General features: G+C 40.6%; 1 protein-coding gene and 1 pseudogene across 2 annotated transcripts in view; one reads left to right on the forward strand and one right to left on the reverse strand.

The window, feature by feature from the left end:
• Positions 1 to 19,734, forward strand: part of Tbck (TBC1 domain containing kinase) — a 148,640-nt gene that overhangs the window by 95,185 nt on the left and 33,721 nt on the right. For both annotated transcript variants that reach the window (XM_029537455.1, XM_021195648.2), the window contains exon 24: positions 15,647 to 15,822. In XM_029537455.1, the coding sequence (XP_029393315.1) occupies positions 15,647 to 15,822 (176 nt within the window). The remainder of the gene's footprint in view (positions 1 to 15,646; positions 15,823 to 19,734) is intronic.
• On the reverse strand, positions 3,125 to 3,235 carry LOC115063959 (annotated as a pseudogene).

Here is a 19,734-nt window from a genome sequence, read left to right on the forward strand (position 1 = left end):
AGAGAGAGATCATTCAGAAGTCCTACAGGAATCAAGCAAAATGACCACTTACCAAGGGACAATCAAGTCAAGCTAACAAACTATTAAACTTTTTTATTTATCAAATGGCTAGTTTAATATGAAGATGTTTATTTTCTTGGACAAACTAAATTACTCTTTTTGATTCTCAATATCCCTTTATAGTAAACCAGATTTATACTCATATTTTTGTTATTTTTGAATTAGATTATATTCTAGAGTTTCTTTTTACATACCAAGAAGCTATTAACATCCAAATTGTGCTACAAATAAATTTACAGATTAGAAATTTTGATATGTAATTTTTTGAAAAAAAAACAAAACAAAACAAAGTATATGTCTTTTTGTTTCTTAGCATCCTTTAAAATTGTAGCATTATAAAGCTTTAAAACTGTTTGATTGCATGTATTTGTTTAGTGTCTACATGAGTATGTGTGGGCACATATACCAAATGAACATGTGAAGATCAGAGGACAACTACAGGGAATGATTACCTTCCACCATATCGGTTCCAGGTCTCAGCAGTAGCCGGGCATGGCAGCAGCCACCTTTAGCCACTGAGTCATTTCTCTAGCTAGTTCTTGAGATGTTTATAGCAGGTTCAGTGTCTTGGGCTTTAACTTTGCATCTATGCATATATGTTCGGGTTTCCCAGCACAGCTTGTTGAGGGGGCTCTTTTCTCCAGTGCACCCTTTTCTCTCTCTCTTTTTTTTTTTTTTTTTTTGGCAAAAACTAGGTGGCTATAGCTATGTGGACTTCTGTCTTGACTCTCTATTCTGTTCCACCACTCTGTTTGTATCTGGTTTTCTGCCAATACTGTGCAGGTTTTTGTTTGTTTGTTTGTTTGAAGAGTGGGAGGAAGGGATTTATTTTCCTACACTTACATATCACAGTGCATCATTTATCGAACTTAAGGCAGGAACCTAGAGGCAAGAACTGAAACAGAAGCCGTGAAGGATTCCTGCTTGCTCACCATGGCTTGCTTAGCATGCTTTTGATAGAACCCAGTTTTGTCATAGATTATCTTTATTGCCGTGAATGTGTTCACATAATCCCTAGTTTCTCCAGGACCTTCATCATAAAGGGATGTTGGAGTTTGTCAAATGGCTTTTCTATATCTGTTTATGTAGGACATCATGTGATTTCTGTCCTGCCCTGTGCATTTTAACCAATTAATTACTCTCTGCTTTTAAAATAGAGCAATTTTATTTCTATAAGTAAAATCTGTGTATACTTAAATATCTCATAATTTGCAAAAAATAATTTTTAAATATCAATGGGATATATGTATCAAATTACATGTTTATATTTTATAGACAATATAGTATCTTAAAGATTTACTTCATCACAAAAGATTCCCTGTAACTTTTAGCAATATTTCCTTGTCTTGGATTGCTTATTATTACACTTTTAACTTACTATTGGTTGTGAATTTCACATCATATACCCCAGTCCCACTCATCTCCCCCTCCCCCCATACCTACCCTCCACTCTTGCAACCTAACCCCCAACAGAGAAAAAAAATCTTGGTCTGGAAGCTGCAGTGTGCCCTGTAGTACACCCTTTTGTCCATACTTATTTGCTTGCAAATATTCTCTGGCTTCCATTGCTCTGTCAGTACTGGATCCTCACTGGGACTCCTCTCAGCTATCCCATTGTTGCTCTGTGTCATGGAGATCAGAGAACCAGCCACTTCATGAACTCCAACAATTTATCAGTGGGGTAGATGATGTTGAGTTGGGTGGGCTAACTCTAAGTCCTGGGTCTGGGCCTGAGAGGTATCTGAGCTGGTCAGCCTGATGATTCTCCTGCACTCACACCCTTGGGCTGGCTCACCTTCAACCCACACATCCAGGGCCAGCTCTACTGTGCTGCCCAGGTGAGATGTAGAGCACCCTGTCCCAAGTGCTGCAGCAGGTTAAGGGCCAGGGACAGCTCTCCTGCTCTCATAGCCCCAGGGCCAGCTGTCCTTCCTGCCATAGGTGGTAAGAGGGGAGTGGGAAGGAAAGGGATCTCTCTCTTGCCTATGCTTCCGCAAGGCAGACAGGATGCTGGGACCCCTCTCCTGTGCTCACACCCTGAGGCCAGCTCAATCTCAACTCCACAGAGGCCTGCTCTCGCAAGTACTGCAGCTGCCTAGGGAGGGTGCACCTCTCTTGCTCTCATGGCCCCAAGGCCAGATTTCCCATGATGCCCAGACAAGGGATGGGGCTAGTTCTACATAGCCCTTAGATCAGCCCTTAGATCCCTGGGCAGCAGCTGAGACCAGGGATATCCACCTGGCCTCGGGGGGTAACAGACCCCCGCTGCTGCTGCTGCATAGGCCAAGACCCTACTGTGGTCCCAGGAGGCCTCACCAGCTACTCACATCAACTGTTCCTCACTACCCTCCAGTCTCCAGGTCTGCCTCTCTTCATTGTGCCCACATCCTTCTGGTTCTCTTTCTCTTCCATTTCTCCACCACTCACTTGCTCCCCTTAGTGGTGCCCAGAGTCACTGAGTGCCTGTAGTCATCTCAGGAGTGGTCTGCAGTCACCTCAGGAGTGGTCTGCAGTCACCTCAGGAGTGGTCTGCAGTCACCTCAGGAGTGGTCTGCAGTAGTCACCTCAGGAGTGGTCTGCAGTAGTCACCTCAGGAGTGGTCTGCAGCAGTCACCTCAGGAGTGGTCTCAGGAGGGCTGTGCCTGTTGGTGCATTATAACACTGGGCAGGGGTAAGCTCGGACATGGTCTACCCCCAACCCCAGCCTACACAGTACCTAAATTTGGTCATTTCAGCCTAGCTCCCTGCCCAGACCCCATGGTGCCCATCTGGTGGACATCTCGGCTCACTCCTTGCTGAGGCCTACCCAAGTGGGCCCATTTGAGGGTGGGCTGGCTCAGGCTCACTTCTGCCAGGGGCCCATGGTCCTAGACAGCGGTTCTTCTAGTCTCTTGCTCGCTCCCTGCCCTGGGAGCCCTTCGAGGCCTGTGTTGTGCTGGACTGATGGCTGTCTCAGGCTAGCTCCCAGTCTCAGACTCCCAGGCGCAGACTCCCAGGCTCAGGCTTCCAGGCTGGGTCCCAGGTGCCAGACTGGTGGTCAGCTCAGACTTGCTTTTATTCAGGGAATGTTAGACTACTAATCGTTTATCTGGTCATAAGTCAGAATACCGAGTGTAGACATAGCCTCCTTCTTCTCTGCCATCTACTGATGCACACCCACACCTCTAGGAGCTTATTATCACATTTTAAGCTACATTACACCAGAAAGGAGATCTTTAATGGTTTTAAAGTTAACTGTATCTCATCTAAATACTATAGTAATTCACCTATACTAGTAACTGATCATTTTAATTAGAATTTCTGTTCTGTTTGGTAGACTTTTGCATTTAAAATAGTTCATTGAGTTTTCTCTTGATTGGGACAATGTTTGTAGTGTGTTTATGCAATGTATCTTAGTAATTAAATACACGTATATAATGTATAGTAATGCAATCAGGGTAATAAGAATTTCCGTTCCCTCAAACACTAATCATCTTCATATGTTGGGAATTTCATACTTTTATGGTCACATTGAAATATGTCATTGATTGTTTGAACCTATACTTACCCTTCTGTATATGTAATAGAGAACCCAGAACTAATTCTTCTTCCCAGCTGTGGTTCTGAGAACTTCTTTTGATTCACTTTCTCTCAGGCCTTTCCAGTGACCACAGTCCCATTCCATTTCTCACGACACTGACTTACAAGTTTACAGAGATGACAACATGTGGCATCTCTGTCTGACTTTCTTTTACCATAATGAAACTAGTTCTGTCCACGTTGCCCCAAATGGCAGTTTCATACTTTATGGCCGAGTCATGTTCTATCATGTTTATGTACACACTTTCTTTACTGACTCATCTACCCAGAGCATTTAGATAGACTCCATATCCTAGTTGTGTGAACAGCACTACAGTGAACATAGGAGTGCATGCTATTTTTTTTTAGATTTATTTATTATTATATCTAAGTACACTGTAGCTCTCTTCAGATGCACCAGGAGAGGGTGTCAGATCTCAGTACAGATGGTTGTGAGCCACCATGTGGTTGCTGGGATTTAAACTCAGGACCTTTGGAAGAGCAGTCGGTGCTCTTAACTGCTGAGCGATCTCTCCAGCCCTGCATGCATCTTTTTTAGTACAAAGATTTTGTCTCCTTTGCATGTGTTCCCAGTGTTAAAATCACCATATCATTAGAGCACATCCAGTTTAGTTTTCTGAGGAATACTATATGGTATTCCATAATGTCAATCCAATTTACATTCCCTTTCTCCCTATTTGTATCATCACTTGCTATTTTTGTCTTTTTGATAACAGCCTTTCTAATTGGGATTGGGTGATATATCTTAGTGGTGTATTGTCATTGTTATTTTGAGAAAGATAGAATCTCACTGTGTACTCTTGTACACCTGAGGTACTCTTGAACTCACAACATACCTTCCTCCCTCACTAGTGCTGAGAATACAGATTTGTGACACCACTTTCGCAAGATTTTGATTTGCTTTCCCTGATAATTATGAGACTGGACACTTATTGAATAGACCATCTTCTCTCTACTAGATACTGGGATCTTTGCTAAATANATATATATATATATATATATATATATATATATATATATATATATATATATTTGGCCATATGACTGAAAATTAATTTTAATTTTTATTGTGTTTTTTCTATGTGTGTATGTATGTGTCTGTCTGTGTGTCTGTGTGTGATTCTGTGTAGTATAACAGTAGCTCACTGTTTGGTTATAATAACTTTGTAATATGTTATTTTTGAACCATTACACCATCCCTAGGGTGAGTCACACTGGACCCTGGTCTTTGGTCTTTTTAATGTGATGCTGAATTTTTAATGCTACTGTTTTGTAGAGAACATTGGCATGTATAGTCATTAGGGTAACTGTTTTTAGTTTTCCTGTGTGGGGGATCTTTATATGGTTCTGATAACTAAGGTAATGCTGGCTCCAGAAGAAGAATTTGGCAGTTCTCATTTCAGTTAGAGAAGAAGTTTAAGAGGGATTTGAATAAGTCATTTAAATATTTTGTGTAGTTCAGCAACAAAGCTCTCATGTTCTTGAGGCTTTCCTCAGATAGGAGATTTTCATTATTGTTTCAGTGTTGCTGCTCACTGTTTGCATATTTAGATTTCCAATTTGATAGTGTGTATTCAGAAACATATCCATTTCTTGTAGGCCTTCCACATTGTTAGTATCTAATATGGGTCTCTCATGGTCCTTTGCATTTCTGTGCTGTGAGAAACCTTGTTTTATCTCTGACTTTGAGTCCTTGTTAAAGTAAAACATTTAGTAGTTCTCATTTACCTTTGCAAAACCCACAGCTCGTTCACTCAGCATGCTGGTCACTGGGCATGGTGGCCCATGTCTGTCACCTCCCCACTGTGGAGCCAGACAGGGAGATGTAGGTCACCTGGGCTTCAAAGGCAAAGCCTGTCTTATAAACAACAACAAGAATCTGCTTTGATTGATTGTGGTTTTAAAATTTCCATTCAGGTTGTCAGTCCTTTCTCTTTTGGATTTTCTTTGTTCTCACTCTGGATTGTTAGTGTGCTCCGGAGTCATATGGAGTAGCTTTCCTTTGACTTGCCTGGGCACTACTGCATGCTTCTCTGTAAAGTGCCTCTTTGCCCAGACTTCATAGATTCTGGTATGTTAGGATCATATTTGCTTATAGCATTTTGTATTTCTTTTTTAATTTCTCCAGTTAGCCCTTGGTCTTTTAGGAGTATGTGACTGAATTTTCATCTGTGTATACTTTCTTCTCCGGCCACTCTGTGCTTTTCTTCCATTATGAGAAAATGTCACGATTTCAGTTTGGTTTGGTTTGGTTTAAATATGTATTTATTTTACTTATATGAGTACACTGTAGCTGTCTTCAGATACACATAGGATCCCATTACAGATGGTTGTGAGCCACTATGTGGTTGTTGTGAATTGAACTCAGGACTTCTGGAAGAGCAGTCAGTGCTCTTAACCTTTGAGGCATCTCTAAAGTTTCCCATCATTTCAGTTTTTAAAAGTTTATTAAGACTTAGCTAGGCAGTGGTGGCATACACTTTTAATCCCAGCACTCGGGAGGCAGAGACAGGTACATCTCTGTGAGTTGGAGGTCCACCTGGTCTACAGAGTAAGTTCCAGTATACCCAGGGCTACAAAAAGAAACTCTGTCTTTTGAAAAGAAGTCTGTGTTTTTACATATATTGCCTGACAGAACATCTTAAGGGTAGAAGTATTTATTTGGCTCCTGGCTTTATTGATTTCTTGACTCATAAGCTTGAGCAGAATATAATGACAGGAGGAGTGTATACTAAGGGATCTGTTTACTCATTGTTGGATAAAAGAAAAGAAAGGGGCTGTATAAGAAAAGAGCAGAACAACATTTGTCCTCATTAACAAGTTCACAGTGGCCCACTTCCTCTAACTGGGCCCAACCTTCTGACATAACCACATCCTAATAATACCATCATATTAGGAATCATCAGCCAATCTCTACACTAGGTTAGTACCTTCATAAGCAAATTTTCAGTGGAAATTCATTTCAAGCACACCCAGAAATATGTTGTACTAATCACTTAGGTGTTTCTTAAACCGATCAAGGTAAAAATTAAAAATGACCAACACATTTGATATTTGTACTAGCATATGATGTGCCCTAAAGATTGTTCCATGCATAAGAGAGGGAAAACATGTGGCCTACTGCTGTTAGATTAAAAAAAAAAAGAATGTGTCCTATTGCTACTGGTAAAAGATTTATACATGGAGGGACAGGAGGCAGAGACAGGAGAACCCCAGGCCCGGTGCACAAGTGAAAAATAAGAGACCCTGTCTGAAACAAGATGGAAGGTGAGGACCACTGCCTGCACTTACCCTCTGATGTCACACACGGGGCCACACTCACATGTGACAGCAGGAAAGCAGGAAAGAGGAAAACACTCGTCAAAGCTCCATGCTGGTTGCTTGCAGATGGTCCTTTGGATTTTTTATACATAGTCATCCATATATACTTGAATATGTGAGAAATCACTGAGTGTTGTTCTCAGTACATTTCCTTTTCATCTTCTGGAATTCCTGTAGTGTGAACGTTGTCCATTTGGTAGTATTCCACAAAATCCATAAATTCTCTGTTCTTTTTATTCTCCCTCCTTTTCCTATCTGACTACTGCTACATCTGAGGTTAACTCCGATGGCGTGTCCTCCACATCATAAACTCCTCCACTTGTTGTAGTCTTCGGTGGAAGCTATTATTTTTTTTTATTTTATTTATTCAGGGTTTTAGTTCCAAGATCAGTCTTTGTTTTTTGTTTGTTTGTTGCACAAGTTCTGTGTCTTTGGTGAATTTCTCACTTGAACCTTGAATTGTTTTTCTCATTTCTTTGTATCATTCATGTGTTTTGCTTTGCATGTCACTAAGTTCAGATCATTGCTTGACGTTGTTTTCAGGCTCCTTAGCTTTTCCTCTGAGATCTTTTTCTGAAGGGTTATTTTCATCGAGGGTACTGTGCTTCCTCTGGGGCTAGCTCCTTGCACTGATGTCTACATATTTGGTGTAATGTTTACGCACTCTGATTATTTTATGAAGTAGCTTTTGTACGAAAATTTTGTTTTATGGATCTATCAGTTGGTAGGTGCATTGGGTTCAGTTATAAACAGCTCACCAGCACATCTCTCAGTTTCTTCAGAGTTGATGGCCACAGTGTCTAGAATGCAATGATCCCAAAATTACCATGAGTTTTCAGTGGACATAAGCAAAGTGGCATGTCCATTGGCTATACATACGTGAGCCCTGGTGGCCCCAGGGATTGTTGTTGTAGTGTTGATGATGCAGAATATGGAGAGAACTGTCTCTTGGTCCCTCAATACAAGAAGAGCAATGTTGTGAGTTTCTAATAACACCTACCATAGTTCCTGATCTATAGAAAGTGAAGACGTTCTCCAGGACCTCCAGAATAAATGCAGGAGCTACCTGGGCCTCTGACATCAGCAGCTACTCCTTAGAGCCATATCCTTAAAGATAGTGTAGAACTTTCTCTCTGTTGTCTGGGACGAGTACAGGTCATGCTGTGTTCTGTGGTAATACTAACCTTGAACTCAACATTGTGGAACCTAAACTCTATGTTCCCTAGGTCCCGTGGGGCAATCCCCATTTGGTGCTTGGTCCCATAGCACTGTTAACTGGTTTTATAGAGATGAGAGCCATAGCTGATGCTTTCACCAGATCCCAAGAGATCAGCACAAATGGTCCCATTTCTGTGTACTGTAGAGGAAGGGGCATGGAACATTTGAATTTGTGGCACTGGTCTGCATGCTCTTTGAGTTACAGGATGTGGAAGAGACTTTTTCTCTTTTGTGTAGATTAGTGTAAGTGGTGATGGGGCTTGTAGCTGGGATACCTGCCTTCTGTATGGATGGAAATATCCCCAGGAAATTTCAGTAAGAATGAGACATGTGGCATTTGTTGATGCAGTCCAGGATCTGCTAGAGATAAAAGGGACCTTCCCTTTGTTCCAATGGACAATCTTGAGTCAAGCCTCTCTGTACTCAGTTTAATCTGCAGGCCATAGACTAGGACAGAAAGCTTTCCCATTCCCCATTGTGTGTTCTGATGGTGCCAAGGGCTGACTGGGCCTCTGATAGCCAATGTACTATAGTTCTAGAATAGAGCTGTATCTTTCCAACCCCTGAAATGACATGTGTAAGTGATGCTGGGATCAGGATGCATTAGGAGCTACAGTCTTGAGGTATGAAAGAAGCCTTTCCTAATACCTGCAGGTCCCGCTCCTGCTGGACTTGGACATGTAGTAGAGGCTTCCTCTTATGCTGAAACTGCAGCATGCTGAGACGGCTGGCCTTAGTCCAGTGAAGCCCACTGGCGAAAGCTGCTGCTTGGTTCAGGCAAGATGACATCGGGTAATTCCTTCTTTGGAACAGAGAGGTCCCTCCAAGCAGCCAATGCCCAGACGGGATTTAAGTGTTCTAAAACTGTAAAGTCTGTGCTAGGACTGCTGGTCAGATGCTGAGTGTGTGCTGCAGGTGTCTGCATACCATGAGGGTGTCTCAGCAGGGAGACTGCAGAGCTTGCCATCTGTGTTGCTGTTGCCTGGGTCACCTTTCTGACTCACTCTTGTATAGAGCTGCCCAGATTCCTTGCTGGTTTCCAGGTTTCCCACCCTCTCATCAAAGTACAGATTTTCCTTTGTTCCACACCAAGCACCTGTTTTACCATCCTGGCTACACTTTTGTCTATTTTTCTTCTAAAAATATAGTATTTGTTTATTCTCAATTTGTGATTCAGAGATTAAGTGAATTGCAAAATTACATCTGAGATTCTTTTATCTTCAATAAGAAAATATGAAACATGAGAGCTAATTTAACTTAATTAAAAGGCAGCCTTCAGATTTGTCAGTTCCATTCCATAATATGCATTGTTACATTATAAATTCAAGGTACATCTTCATGGTCTCTGGTTTGGGGCTTGGCTATGACATGAATAGCCTTGCTGATGTTATTACAATTAAAATACCTTCACATATTTGAAAGAAGTTAGAAATGCAGCTAAATACATTATGAACTTTGATGCTTCTGTACCCAAATTCTCATGAGCATTGTCTGGCTTGGTTTATAGTGCATTCAAATAAGCAATTAGTTATTAAAAACAGCTGACTATCCCTCCTTTGCTTTCTGTGTCCTCTGCTGAAACTTTGGAGGCTTTTCACTTGATATAAATGGTTGGCTGCTGTGATAGAAAATAAACATTGTGTCCTAGTTTACTTTCCATTGCTGTGATAAAGACCACAGTCCATCATCAGGGGGAGTCAGCACAAACACTGGAAGCAGGAACCGAGGTGGTGACCATAAAGGGACTCTGCTTACTGCCATGCTCCCCATGGCTTACTAAGTCTTCTCTCCTATACAAACAAGGACCATCAACTCAGGGGTACTACCACCCACAGTGGATGAACCCTCACGCATCTATCATTAGTCAAGAAAATGCCCACAAATTTGCCTAGAGAGCAATCTGACAAAAGCATTTTCTCAAGTGAAGTTCCAGATGGCAAAAAAGAAAAAACAAAACAAAACAAAACAAAAAAAAAAAACAAAACAAAAAAACCCTAACCAGCAAACATTTCATCAGAAATTAAGAGTAATAATAAAACAATATTAACCTCACTTGACACCTTGTTCTTGATGTGGTCATAAGAATGAATAGGTAGAACTACAGAGTTTCTTCTCAAGCATGTGCCAAAGCTTCTAATCGGAGACTATTTGGGCCATTTATTTGATACCCTTTGGTTATATACTGATGAAAAAAATATTCTGAGCAGCAAAGAACAGCTTAACAAATATATTGTTGCTAAGCACTTCGACATACAGGGGAAGGGTGAGAGAGGACTAGTGAGGTCAGAAACCCAACTCAAGTAACAATTGTGCCTTGGAGGGCTAAGTTGGAGGGGAAACTATAGCTGCCGTTCACTTACGTGGCCTCAAATCACTGTCTTTGTTCTGAGGATCTATCTGAGGCTCCCAGAGGAAATGGGCCATGCCTATGCTCTGTAGAATAGCAGCAGTAAGTGTCCCTTCCAGGAAGTCAAGATGCTCCACCTCCAGGGTTGAGTTGAGCCTCGTCCTTTTCAGGTACTGCTTTTATTTGAAAATTACTTCCAGAGACTTCTATACAAGAGAGCAAGTAGAACCCCCTTGCCCCGTCTCAGCACCCCAGCCACCCTGACACCACCCTGACATGTTCTTTGCTTACTACTGCCTCCCTCTCGTCCATCCTCACAGAAACAGCTTTACCTGGGTGGAGTATGGCTTGTACTTGGCTTGGTGCTGAGTTCTCACGGGTCTGTCTGTCTGTATGTGTGTGTCCTGCTTACAGGAGGCCTGCCGTGGTCAGCACTGTGTCTTTTTAAGGAAACCTCAAACAACAGAGTATGAAACAAGTTCCTCACTTTTGTCCAAGGAAGGGAGTGGGAGTTTGGAAGTGTATTGCTGCCTTTCAGAAATGAAGTCACAGAATACTAGAGTTAAAATAAATAATAGTGTCATCTAGTCTTCTAACTTCAATTATTCATCATAAAACTAAGTCCCAGAGGATGAAATATCCCCAAGCTAATACTGTAAATCAAAGGGAAAATTACTGTCTTTGAGGAAAGTTAGCCTGCACTCAGTTTTTATAGAGCACATCTGTGAAATTTTTAGCATAAAATCCTCAATCACTGAAAAGAATTCTGCCTCTCCTCTCCATATTTCATACTCACGTACATTATCTCTCCTCTATTTAGGGGAACAAAACCTCTCCTGTGTGGAAAATGCATTGTGCAGCCCCTGGAGCATAGCAGCTCTCTCAGACTCTGATGAGGATGCTCCTTCTGAATCTTAGGAACCTCCAGTCCTCTAAAAATAAGAAAGATAAACTTTAAAAGTGCTATTGGAGCAATATAGCATCTGAAATGTACAGAAAACTCTCTGTAGATGATGGGGCTTTGCAGAGTGATGTTTTTAAAGTGGCATTTCTCTGAAAGCTTGAACATGATGGTTTATGTCTATGCCTTTTGCAAAGGGCTGTCCTTTGCACATGCACTTGAAATACTGAGCAGTTTAAGTCATCTAAGTAATGATGTGGAGAAAAATGAGAACTGGTAGAAATTTTTTACAAAACATTTCAGTTCTGCTTCTAATACTACAAAATTTAAGGTTGTCTCAGCAGTATATAACTATGCCTGCCAAAATCAATAATTTTTTGCAGTTTTTCTTTTTTAATTAGATTGTTCTTATGAATTTACTTACAATTCTCTGCTGATACCTAATATGGTCCTCCGGCCGTGACTTCTCACGAATGTCTTTTCCTATCTCTAGCTATATTCTTAATACTTTCAGTGTGATGTGCTCTGTAAAGCTGAGTTTCACATGTGTAAATCTGAATTTACCTTTTCTTTACTCGCTGTCTTTTTCCCAGTCTCATGTTTAAAGGCCAAGATGTATCCATCATGATATGTTCCCAGACCTATTTTCTTCTGTCTTATTTCATGTCTTTCCTTTCTTCCTTTATTTTCAGTTCATTCACTCAGTTTCCCTTAGCTGCTATGTCATCTTGACTTTCTGGTAGTTTATGAGACGCAAAAGTCTTTGAGATGATTCCTACTGCACTGTGAGGCCTCTGTTGTGAGTCACAGAACAGGGTCGACGACCCGAGACACTGATTAGATACTGGGGAATTGAACGGGTGGGGGGGGGGGCATTTCGAACAAGATTCTTACTAAAATTCCTATTTCATTCATATTAGCTTAAAAGTGGGAAGGGGAATAGAAAGTGTGTGTGTGTGTGTGTGTGTGTGTGTGTGTGTGTGTATGCACATTATATGCATTGAAGGAAAAAATATATATAACACAGCATACCTCCTAAAGGTAGAACTGATGCGGCGTTAGAAGTAGAAGCCCAGGCCCTCCCTTCCCACAGTGTCAAAATGCTGTGCTTACAAATGGCAAAGTGTGTGTCTTGTTTTCATATTTAGATGCTCGGAACTTGATAGGAATTACTATAAATCCATGCAGGTAGCCATTTCAAAGGTCTGGACTACTACAGGGCTTTCATCAGTAATCTGCCAAGTAAATTCTGATTCTGGCTAAACAAAACAGTATGGCTTTTTTTTTTTAATTCTCAGATAGGTTTACATTTTGGACTTTTACTATGTAAGCTTGCTCTCTCCTGGATATGGTGATAAACAGCTCTAATCTTAACACTTAAAGGCTGAAGCTGGGGGTCACAAGTCTAAGGTCAGTCTGAGCAGCATGGCAGTTACAAAGTAGAGAAGAGGCTGAGGGAATGGCTTGTCCTTAATGTGGCAGTTGTGTAGGCACAAGGACCTGAACTCAATCCCCAGGATAAAGTGAAAAAGGCAGGCACAGTTGGTGCCCAGCACTGGCCAGCCATCCTTGCATACTCAACCATCTCCAGACCAATGACAGAAACTGTTTCAAAAGATAAGGTGAATGGCTCTCAAGGAGTGACATCTGAGGTTGACCTGTCCTAAACACACACATGCAAGCACACATGAGCCCACGTACACATGTACACCCATACATTCATGTACCGCAAAGCACATATACATAAAGTAAAAAAGGAGAAAAAAGATAAAGTTTTAATTGTTGAGAATTTAAATCAAAAAGTACCAAATAAATAATTCTTTGCTCACAAGCTCGTGTAATATTAAACAAATTCTTGTGATAAAACCTGAGTTATATGTAGTTATTCTCAATCCCTCTGCATCACCTGTAACAAAGGCCATGAGCTAGAGGCGCCCATCACAGGAGGAAAGCACTAATACACTTGGTGCTAGCACAGTGAGGCAGACAGCATGTGGAAGAAGCTCTGTTTTTTCCTTAGAACAGAGTTTATAATAAATAATATAACTGCTTAGGAAGTAAAAAAATACTAAGATATGTATTTCATAATAATTTTACTCTTCTTAGTGTAATTTGTCCTAATAGCTTTATTTTTTAATCTACAGAGGCAGTTGCATATATCATATTGAAATCCTTTTTTTTCTTTTTTTTTTACATACATTCAGAGAAGGCTGGAAAGTTATGCCTCGTCTGTGATTCATCCCCTGCTCTTAAAATTTGATCAGGCATGGTGTTGCATGCCTGTAGTCCCAGCACTCTAGAGGCAGAGGCAAGTGGATCTCCATGAGTTCAAGGCCAGCCTGGTCTACAGAATGAGTTCGGTATATCCAGGGCACAGAGAAACCTTGTCACAGACAAACAAAACAAATAAAGAATTATGCAGCAGGGAAAGCTGTCCCTACCCCAAACAGGCAGCAGCACTTGGAGAAGACCCTGCACCTTGCCAGCCAGTGCTGGAGAGCTGACCCAAGTGTCATGGGTACTGGAGTGCTGACCCCATGTAACTTATGAATGTGGGAGAGCTAGCAGACTGACCAACTCAAATACCACCAATGCCCAGACCCAGGGCCATGAATTGGGCCACCCTAGCATCTACCCCATCTGTGAACTGATAGGGAGCATGAAGGGGCTCATCCCCCAGAACCAAAGCTGCAGGATCTCATGACACGGGACAACAACAGGTTAGCAGAGGAGAATCCTACTGAGGATCCAGTATGGATGGATAGTGTCACAGAGACCAGAGGCCTGAAGCAGATAGTGACTCATTGCAATAAACATTTGCGAGTAAAGCAGTTTAGGAAAAGGGTGTATGGTGACATGCACAGCTTCCACAGTCAGAGTTTGGGTTGTTTGTTTTGTTCTGGGGGGAGGTCGTAAGAGCAGAGGGTAGATATGGAGAAACAGGGAGATGAGTGGGATTGGGTCCGTGATGTGAACTTCACAATGAATCAATAAAAAGAGTTTTTTAAAAACTGCAGCAATGCTCTTCCCTAAAAACTCCTGTACACATTTGGATAGAACAGAGCTCAGGGCACCCTTTCCTCAGAGAGAACACTCCTCTAAAGTACTCCTCCTTATCAGCCAGGGGATGTCCTTCGCTCAGGTGACGCTTCTGTTCAAAATGCCACATTCATCACCAAGTGACTGCAGGCAGAACTAGGCCAATCAAAGCTCTTTATTTCATCTCCAAAGAAATGCAGAGCTTCATATGGAGAGAGTGAGAAACACCTGCAAGATTGCAGTCTAACAAAAAAAGTATAGGCAGGCTCTGATCTCAAAGCTTTTCAATGTTTTAATCTCAAAAAATTTAAGTAGTTTTAATTTTTAATATTAAAAATTAAACTCATAAAACTTAGTCATTTCCATTTCCAAACATTAACAAGGTAAATGGAGAAGTGCTTTACCGCTACAGATTTTAGGACACAGTCAGAGAAACCCCAGAGATGAAAGCTGACATCAAATTCCAGTTNAACACATTTTTGGTTTTGTTTTCAGAATAAATTTGTCTGTTGAATGATTTACATGGTTTATTTCTTTTCCTAGAAATACTAAGTTGCAGATCCAGAGTAGAATTACAGAATGAAATTCAGAAGATGAGAGAACAATTAGGCTCAATTTTGATAGTGACTAAGCATATAAATACTTTCTCCTGGATTGCCTTACTGTCAATCTAGGAAATGTTATGAGCTCTTTGTGGGTTTCTTGTTTGTTTATTTGTTTGTTTTATGTTGTATTGGGACTAGGGCCTCATGCGTACTGGGCAGACACTTTTCTACTGAGCTACATTTCCAACCTTTGAAAGTTCTTAAATTCTCAATTTACATAACAGAAGGTTTCAAAATCAATAGTACTGTTCAGTTAGCTTTTGCGGGGTTGAATTTATCACATTGCTTACTGTGGAGATATGGGGGGGGCGGTAATACTTCTCTCTTCTAAATAACACTGAGAATGACTGCTAATATCTTTAGTCTCAATTAGCCACGTATCATATAGCAGGTGAAAATATGAGACCTAGTTTGATGGTCTGGGGTCTGTTTAGTAAGTAGTACAGTTATACAATAATTTCCCAAATGGAGCTAGAATCATCTTCTCCTTGGGCTATACTGAAGATATAAACTGCCTATTGTTTGTCTCTATAAAATTTTCAATATTTTTGTTCCTTGTACCTTTTTCTTTTTTAGTCAAGAGAATCCATCCCTTTAAGTGACCTGAAATCAGAAGTATCACCCCGGATTTCAGCAGAGGACCTAATCGATTTGTGTGAGCTCACAGTGACAGGCCACTTCAAAACCCCCACCAAGAAAACCAAGTCCGGTAAACCAAAGCTCCTGGTGGTGGACGTCAGAAACAGTGAGGAGTATCCTTGGCTATGGTTAGAAAGGGTGGCAGGGCCCTACTCCGGGTCTTCCTTTCCTTATACAGAGTGTGCGGTGAAAGCAAAGAACATTTCTGGGATGCCTTTGAACTTGAATAGCTAAGTAACCCTGAAACTGTATGCAAAATGGCCTTGCACATTAAGAACCAAATCAAAGTTATAAAAATGTTTTCCAAACTCTACCCAGACATTGCGGGAGCAAGGTTTTGCATATGCATGCGTGTGTGTGTGTGTGTGTGTGTGTGTGTGTGTGTGTGTGTGTGTGTATGTATGCACGCGCGCATGGGTGCATACAGAGCACTGACTGACTATGTTACAAAGCTCTCTACCACTGAACTCTGTCTGTAACCGTCATACCTTTTAAAATATTTATTTAATTTCATTTTGTGCATATCAGCATATACCCAAAAGTCTATAAGTGGAACTGGAGTTATGGATACTTGTGACCTGCCAAGTAGGTACAAGGAACTGAATCTAGTCTACTGAAAAAGTACCCAGTGCTCTTAACTTTGGAGCCATCTCTCCAGCCCTATACTTTTTCTTAACAGAGCAATTCCTAACCAGAACTTTTCTTTTTTAAAAAAAAAAAATATATGAAATATAAATGAAGACTTTAATAACTTTAAATTTTTACATTTATATCTTGTTCTAAGTATAACAACAATAAATTTGGGGTAGCCAACTGATGGAATCTTACATGCCCAAATCTGTATTTCATGTGCATATTTTAGTTTTAATTTTTTTAAATGAAATTCAAACCATGCTTTCCCAGAATTGCAAAAGCAATGTGAAAAATCTTTGGTTACTTACAGTACAATTTAAAAGCCCACAGTTTCTTTCAAATATAACTCAAATTTTATATTTGTAGTTGTTGCTTCATTTTGTATTTTTGAAACAGACTCTCACTATATAGCCCTGACCAGACTGAAGCTCACTCTGTCGATCACGCTAGCCTTGACTCACAGGTACCTGCCTGCTTCTGCCCTTTGAGTGCTAGGAGGGAATGTATACATCACCACTCAGCTCAGTTCCTTTTATTCTCTCTGTTGGATTACAGGACCCTGAGTTTAGAGAAAGGGAAGACACAATGTGCCTGGGTTTAAGGCTCTGGGTTACAGAGAGCTCCTTAGGGAGTGGGTTTGTGGGTTCTCAGACGAGGAATACATTCCAGTTGACTAGCCAGAAGTTCTGATCGGGTGCTTCAAGAATTTGAAATCATTTTACTTTTTTTAACATCTTATTTTGTATTTTGCTTGAGCCTTTAATTAAAATCATTGTCTCTTAAACTATCAGAAAAAGGCTGGGAATGTGGCTTAGTCCAATGCTTAGTACACAAGCCTGGGGATCCGAGTTTGGATCCACAGAAGTCAGATAAAAAGCTGAGAGTTGTAGTATGTGCCCATGGCTGCAATCTCAGCACTGTCGGCTGTCCCCGAAGCTTCCTGGCCAGGCCATCCAACCAAATCAGTAGCCCTGCCCGGGTCACCAAAGACCCTTTCCCAAAAACAAGGTAGAGAATGATAGAAGATACCCAACATCAACCTCTGACCTCTACAGATGCGCATGCACACGTGCATGACACACACACACACACACACACACACACACACACACACACATACACAGTGAGAGAAAGAGACAGAGAGACTTAGCAACCTGACTTGAAATGTTCACTATCTATAATTGAACACTAAAGGAAAGAGTACTGCTCTATGCCATTTGAGAGTTGGGTTAGCTCAAGGCAATGAGGTCAGGAATATGAGATCACCCATCTTTCTCAACCATCCCAAAGGACTCACCTTGTGAATTACTCTCTTTTATAATATACTTAGTCTTGCCAGTTTTGGTGGCACTTCTCAGTGTTTAAGATCTACTATTATTATTATCATCATTATTTATTATTATTATTATTATCATTATTATTTGAATTATGTATATTTGGTAGGCCAGGGTAACTGTACATGAATGCAGATACCCACAAATGTCAGAGACATTGGGTCTCCTAGAGCTGGAGTTGAAAGCAGTTATGAGCAGCACAATGTGATGCTGCAAACCACGCTCAGATATTCCACAAGAACAGTGTAGGCTCTTAACTGCTAGGCCATCTTTCTCCCCCTTGTGAATTATTTTAAATCCCTTTTTGAAAGATTGCTTTAAAACAAAAGTTTTGCTTTGTTTTTATGGAACAGGGCTGTTGGGTAGCCAAGGCTAGCACAGAACTCATGACCTTCTTCCTTCCGAGCCCCTTAAGTACAGGACTGTAGGCATGCACCACCATGTCTATCTCTAAGACATTTTTAAAGTTAGTTCATTTATCATCACAACATTTCTTTTCTGTGCCCTCTTATTTTATTACATACTTCTTTTCTACCTCCAAATACCAAATGTTGACACCTTCGTTTCATAGTGCTTTGAAAGAAATACAAGTTAGACTCTGTTCCCAGAATCACTGGGTATCAATAAGTATCATGAATACCATGGGGAGTGGAGTGATGTTCTAAAATACCCTTTGCTTGAGGTGTTGAAACTGCCTGGTACCTTTCAAGCTCGAAAACTGGATTTTAAAAATAATCCATGTTGTGGACTATTTCATCTCATTATAAAACTACTAATATTTTCTCCTAACTCTTCAAATTGAATCCTACTTGCAAGTAAGTAAAGGCAAGGGGGAGTCTGTATAGTAATTAAGGATGCACAAATTTAGTGCTTAGAACCATGTTAGAATGTTAATTTTTAGTTGTCATCATTAATATCAGCTAGGAAACTGTAATTCTCTGAGGTGCTGCACATAACTTTTAAAAAGATATAAAATACAGTTATTTGATAGGAATATAAAACATCAAAATATTTTATACTGAAAACAAAGGATTAGGAAAGACAAAGACAGAAAGAATAGGAAAGAGTGAAGGATAGAAAAAGCAAAGAGCGTTACCCACATTATCTCAGGATAAGACAAGACAGACTAGTATTCTTATAATGTGTGTAGCCCAGCCCCAGGCTTTAGTAAATGGCCAGAATATCTTTATAGAAGGAGAAGAGAACAAGACAGTTGTCACAGCCCCACTGCCTCCCCACCCTCCAAAGTAGAAACATTTAAGAGACAGTTGGCAGTGTGTGAGCCCTGTACATTCTACAGTTGACCTCATGCTCTTCTCCAGTTAAGTCCTCAAGCAAGCCTGTACTCAGAGGAAGGCAGGACAATAAGGATTTTAAACTAAACACATTTCCTCATGTAACAGTCTTTCATTCAGCAATTATTTTATTGTCTTTGCGTGCCAATCAGTATACCAGATATAAGAGAGCTATTTTTTTAAATAAAATGACAAACTCTTTGCACTTATAGCAATTGCAATTTAATTGGAAAGATAGAAAGTTGATTTTACACAGCAATTAGAGCTGTTGTAAGTAAATAGAGCCTGTTAGTGATCCTCCTGCCTCTGCTTCCCAAGGGCTGCAGTTAAAGGGGTACAACACCAGACCCAGCCTAGAGGGAACATTCTAAGCAGAAGAAAGAGCAAGGCCAAAGACCTTAGCATATCAGCATACTTGGCAGTTTGAACCATCAAGGAGACCAGCAAAATAAGAGATGGAGTCAGGAAATAAAGAGGTACTGACACTGTCAGAAGTAAGTAAGTTAGAAATCTACAATGTGGTTTAGGATTTATTAACATGCCCTCACTTTCCCAAGTAATACCGATTCCTGAGACATTTACAGAGGACTGAAATGTATGTCTTGCTTTAGAATAAGGGATGCTATGAATAAGTACATTTCAGTGAGCTGTTTTTTGTTGGTTTTTTTTTAAGATTTATTTATTATATTTAAGTACCCTGTAGCTGTCTTCAGACACTCCAGAAGAGGGAGTCAGATCTTGTTAAGGATGGTTGTGAGCCACC

Source organism: Mus pahari, chromosome 4 (assembly GCF_900095145.1).
Source record: "Mus pahari chromosome 4, PAHARI_EIJ_v1.1, whole genome shotgun sequence".
NCBI classification, from domain to species: Eukaryota; Metazoa; Chordata; class Mammalia; order Rodentia; family Muridae; genus Mus; species Mus pahari.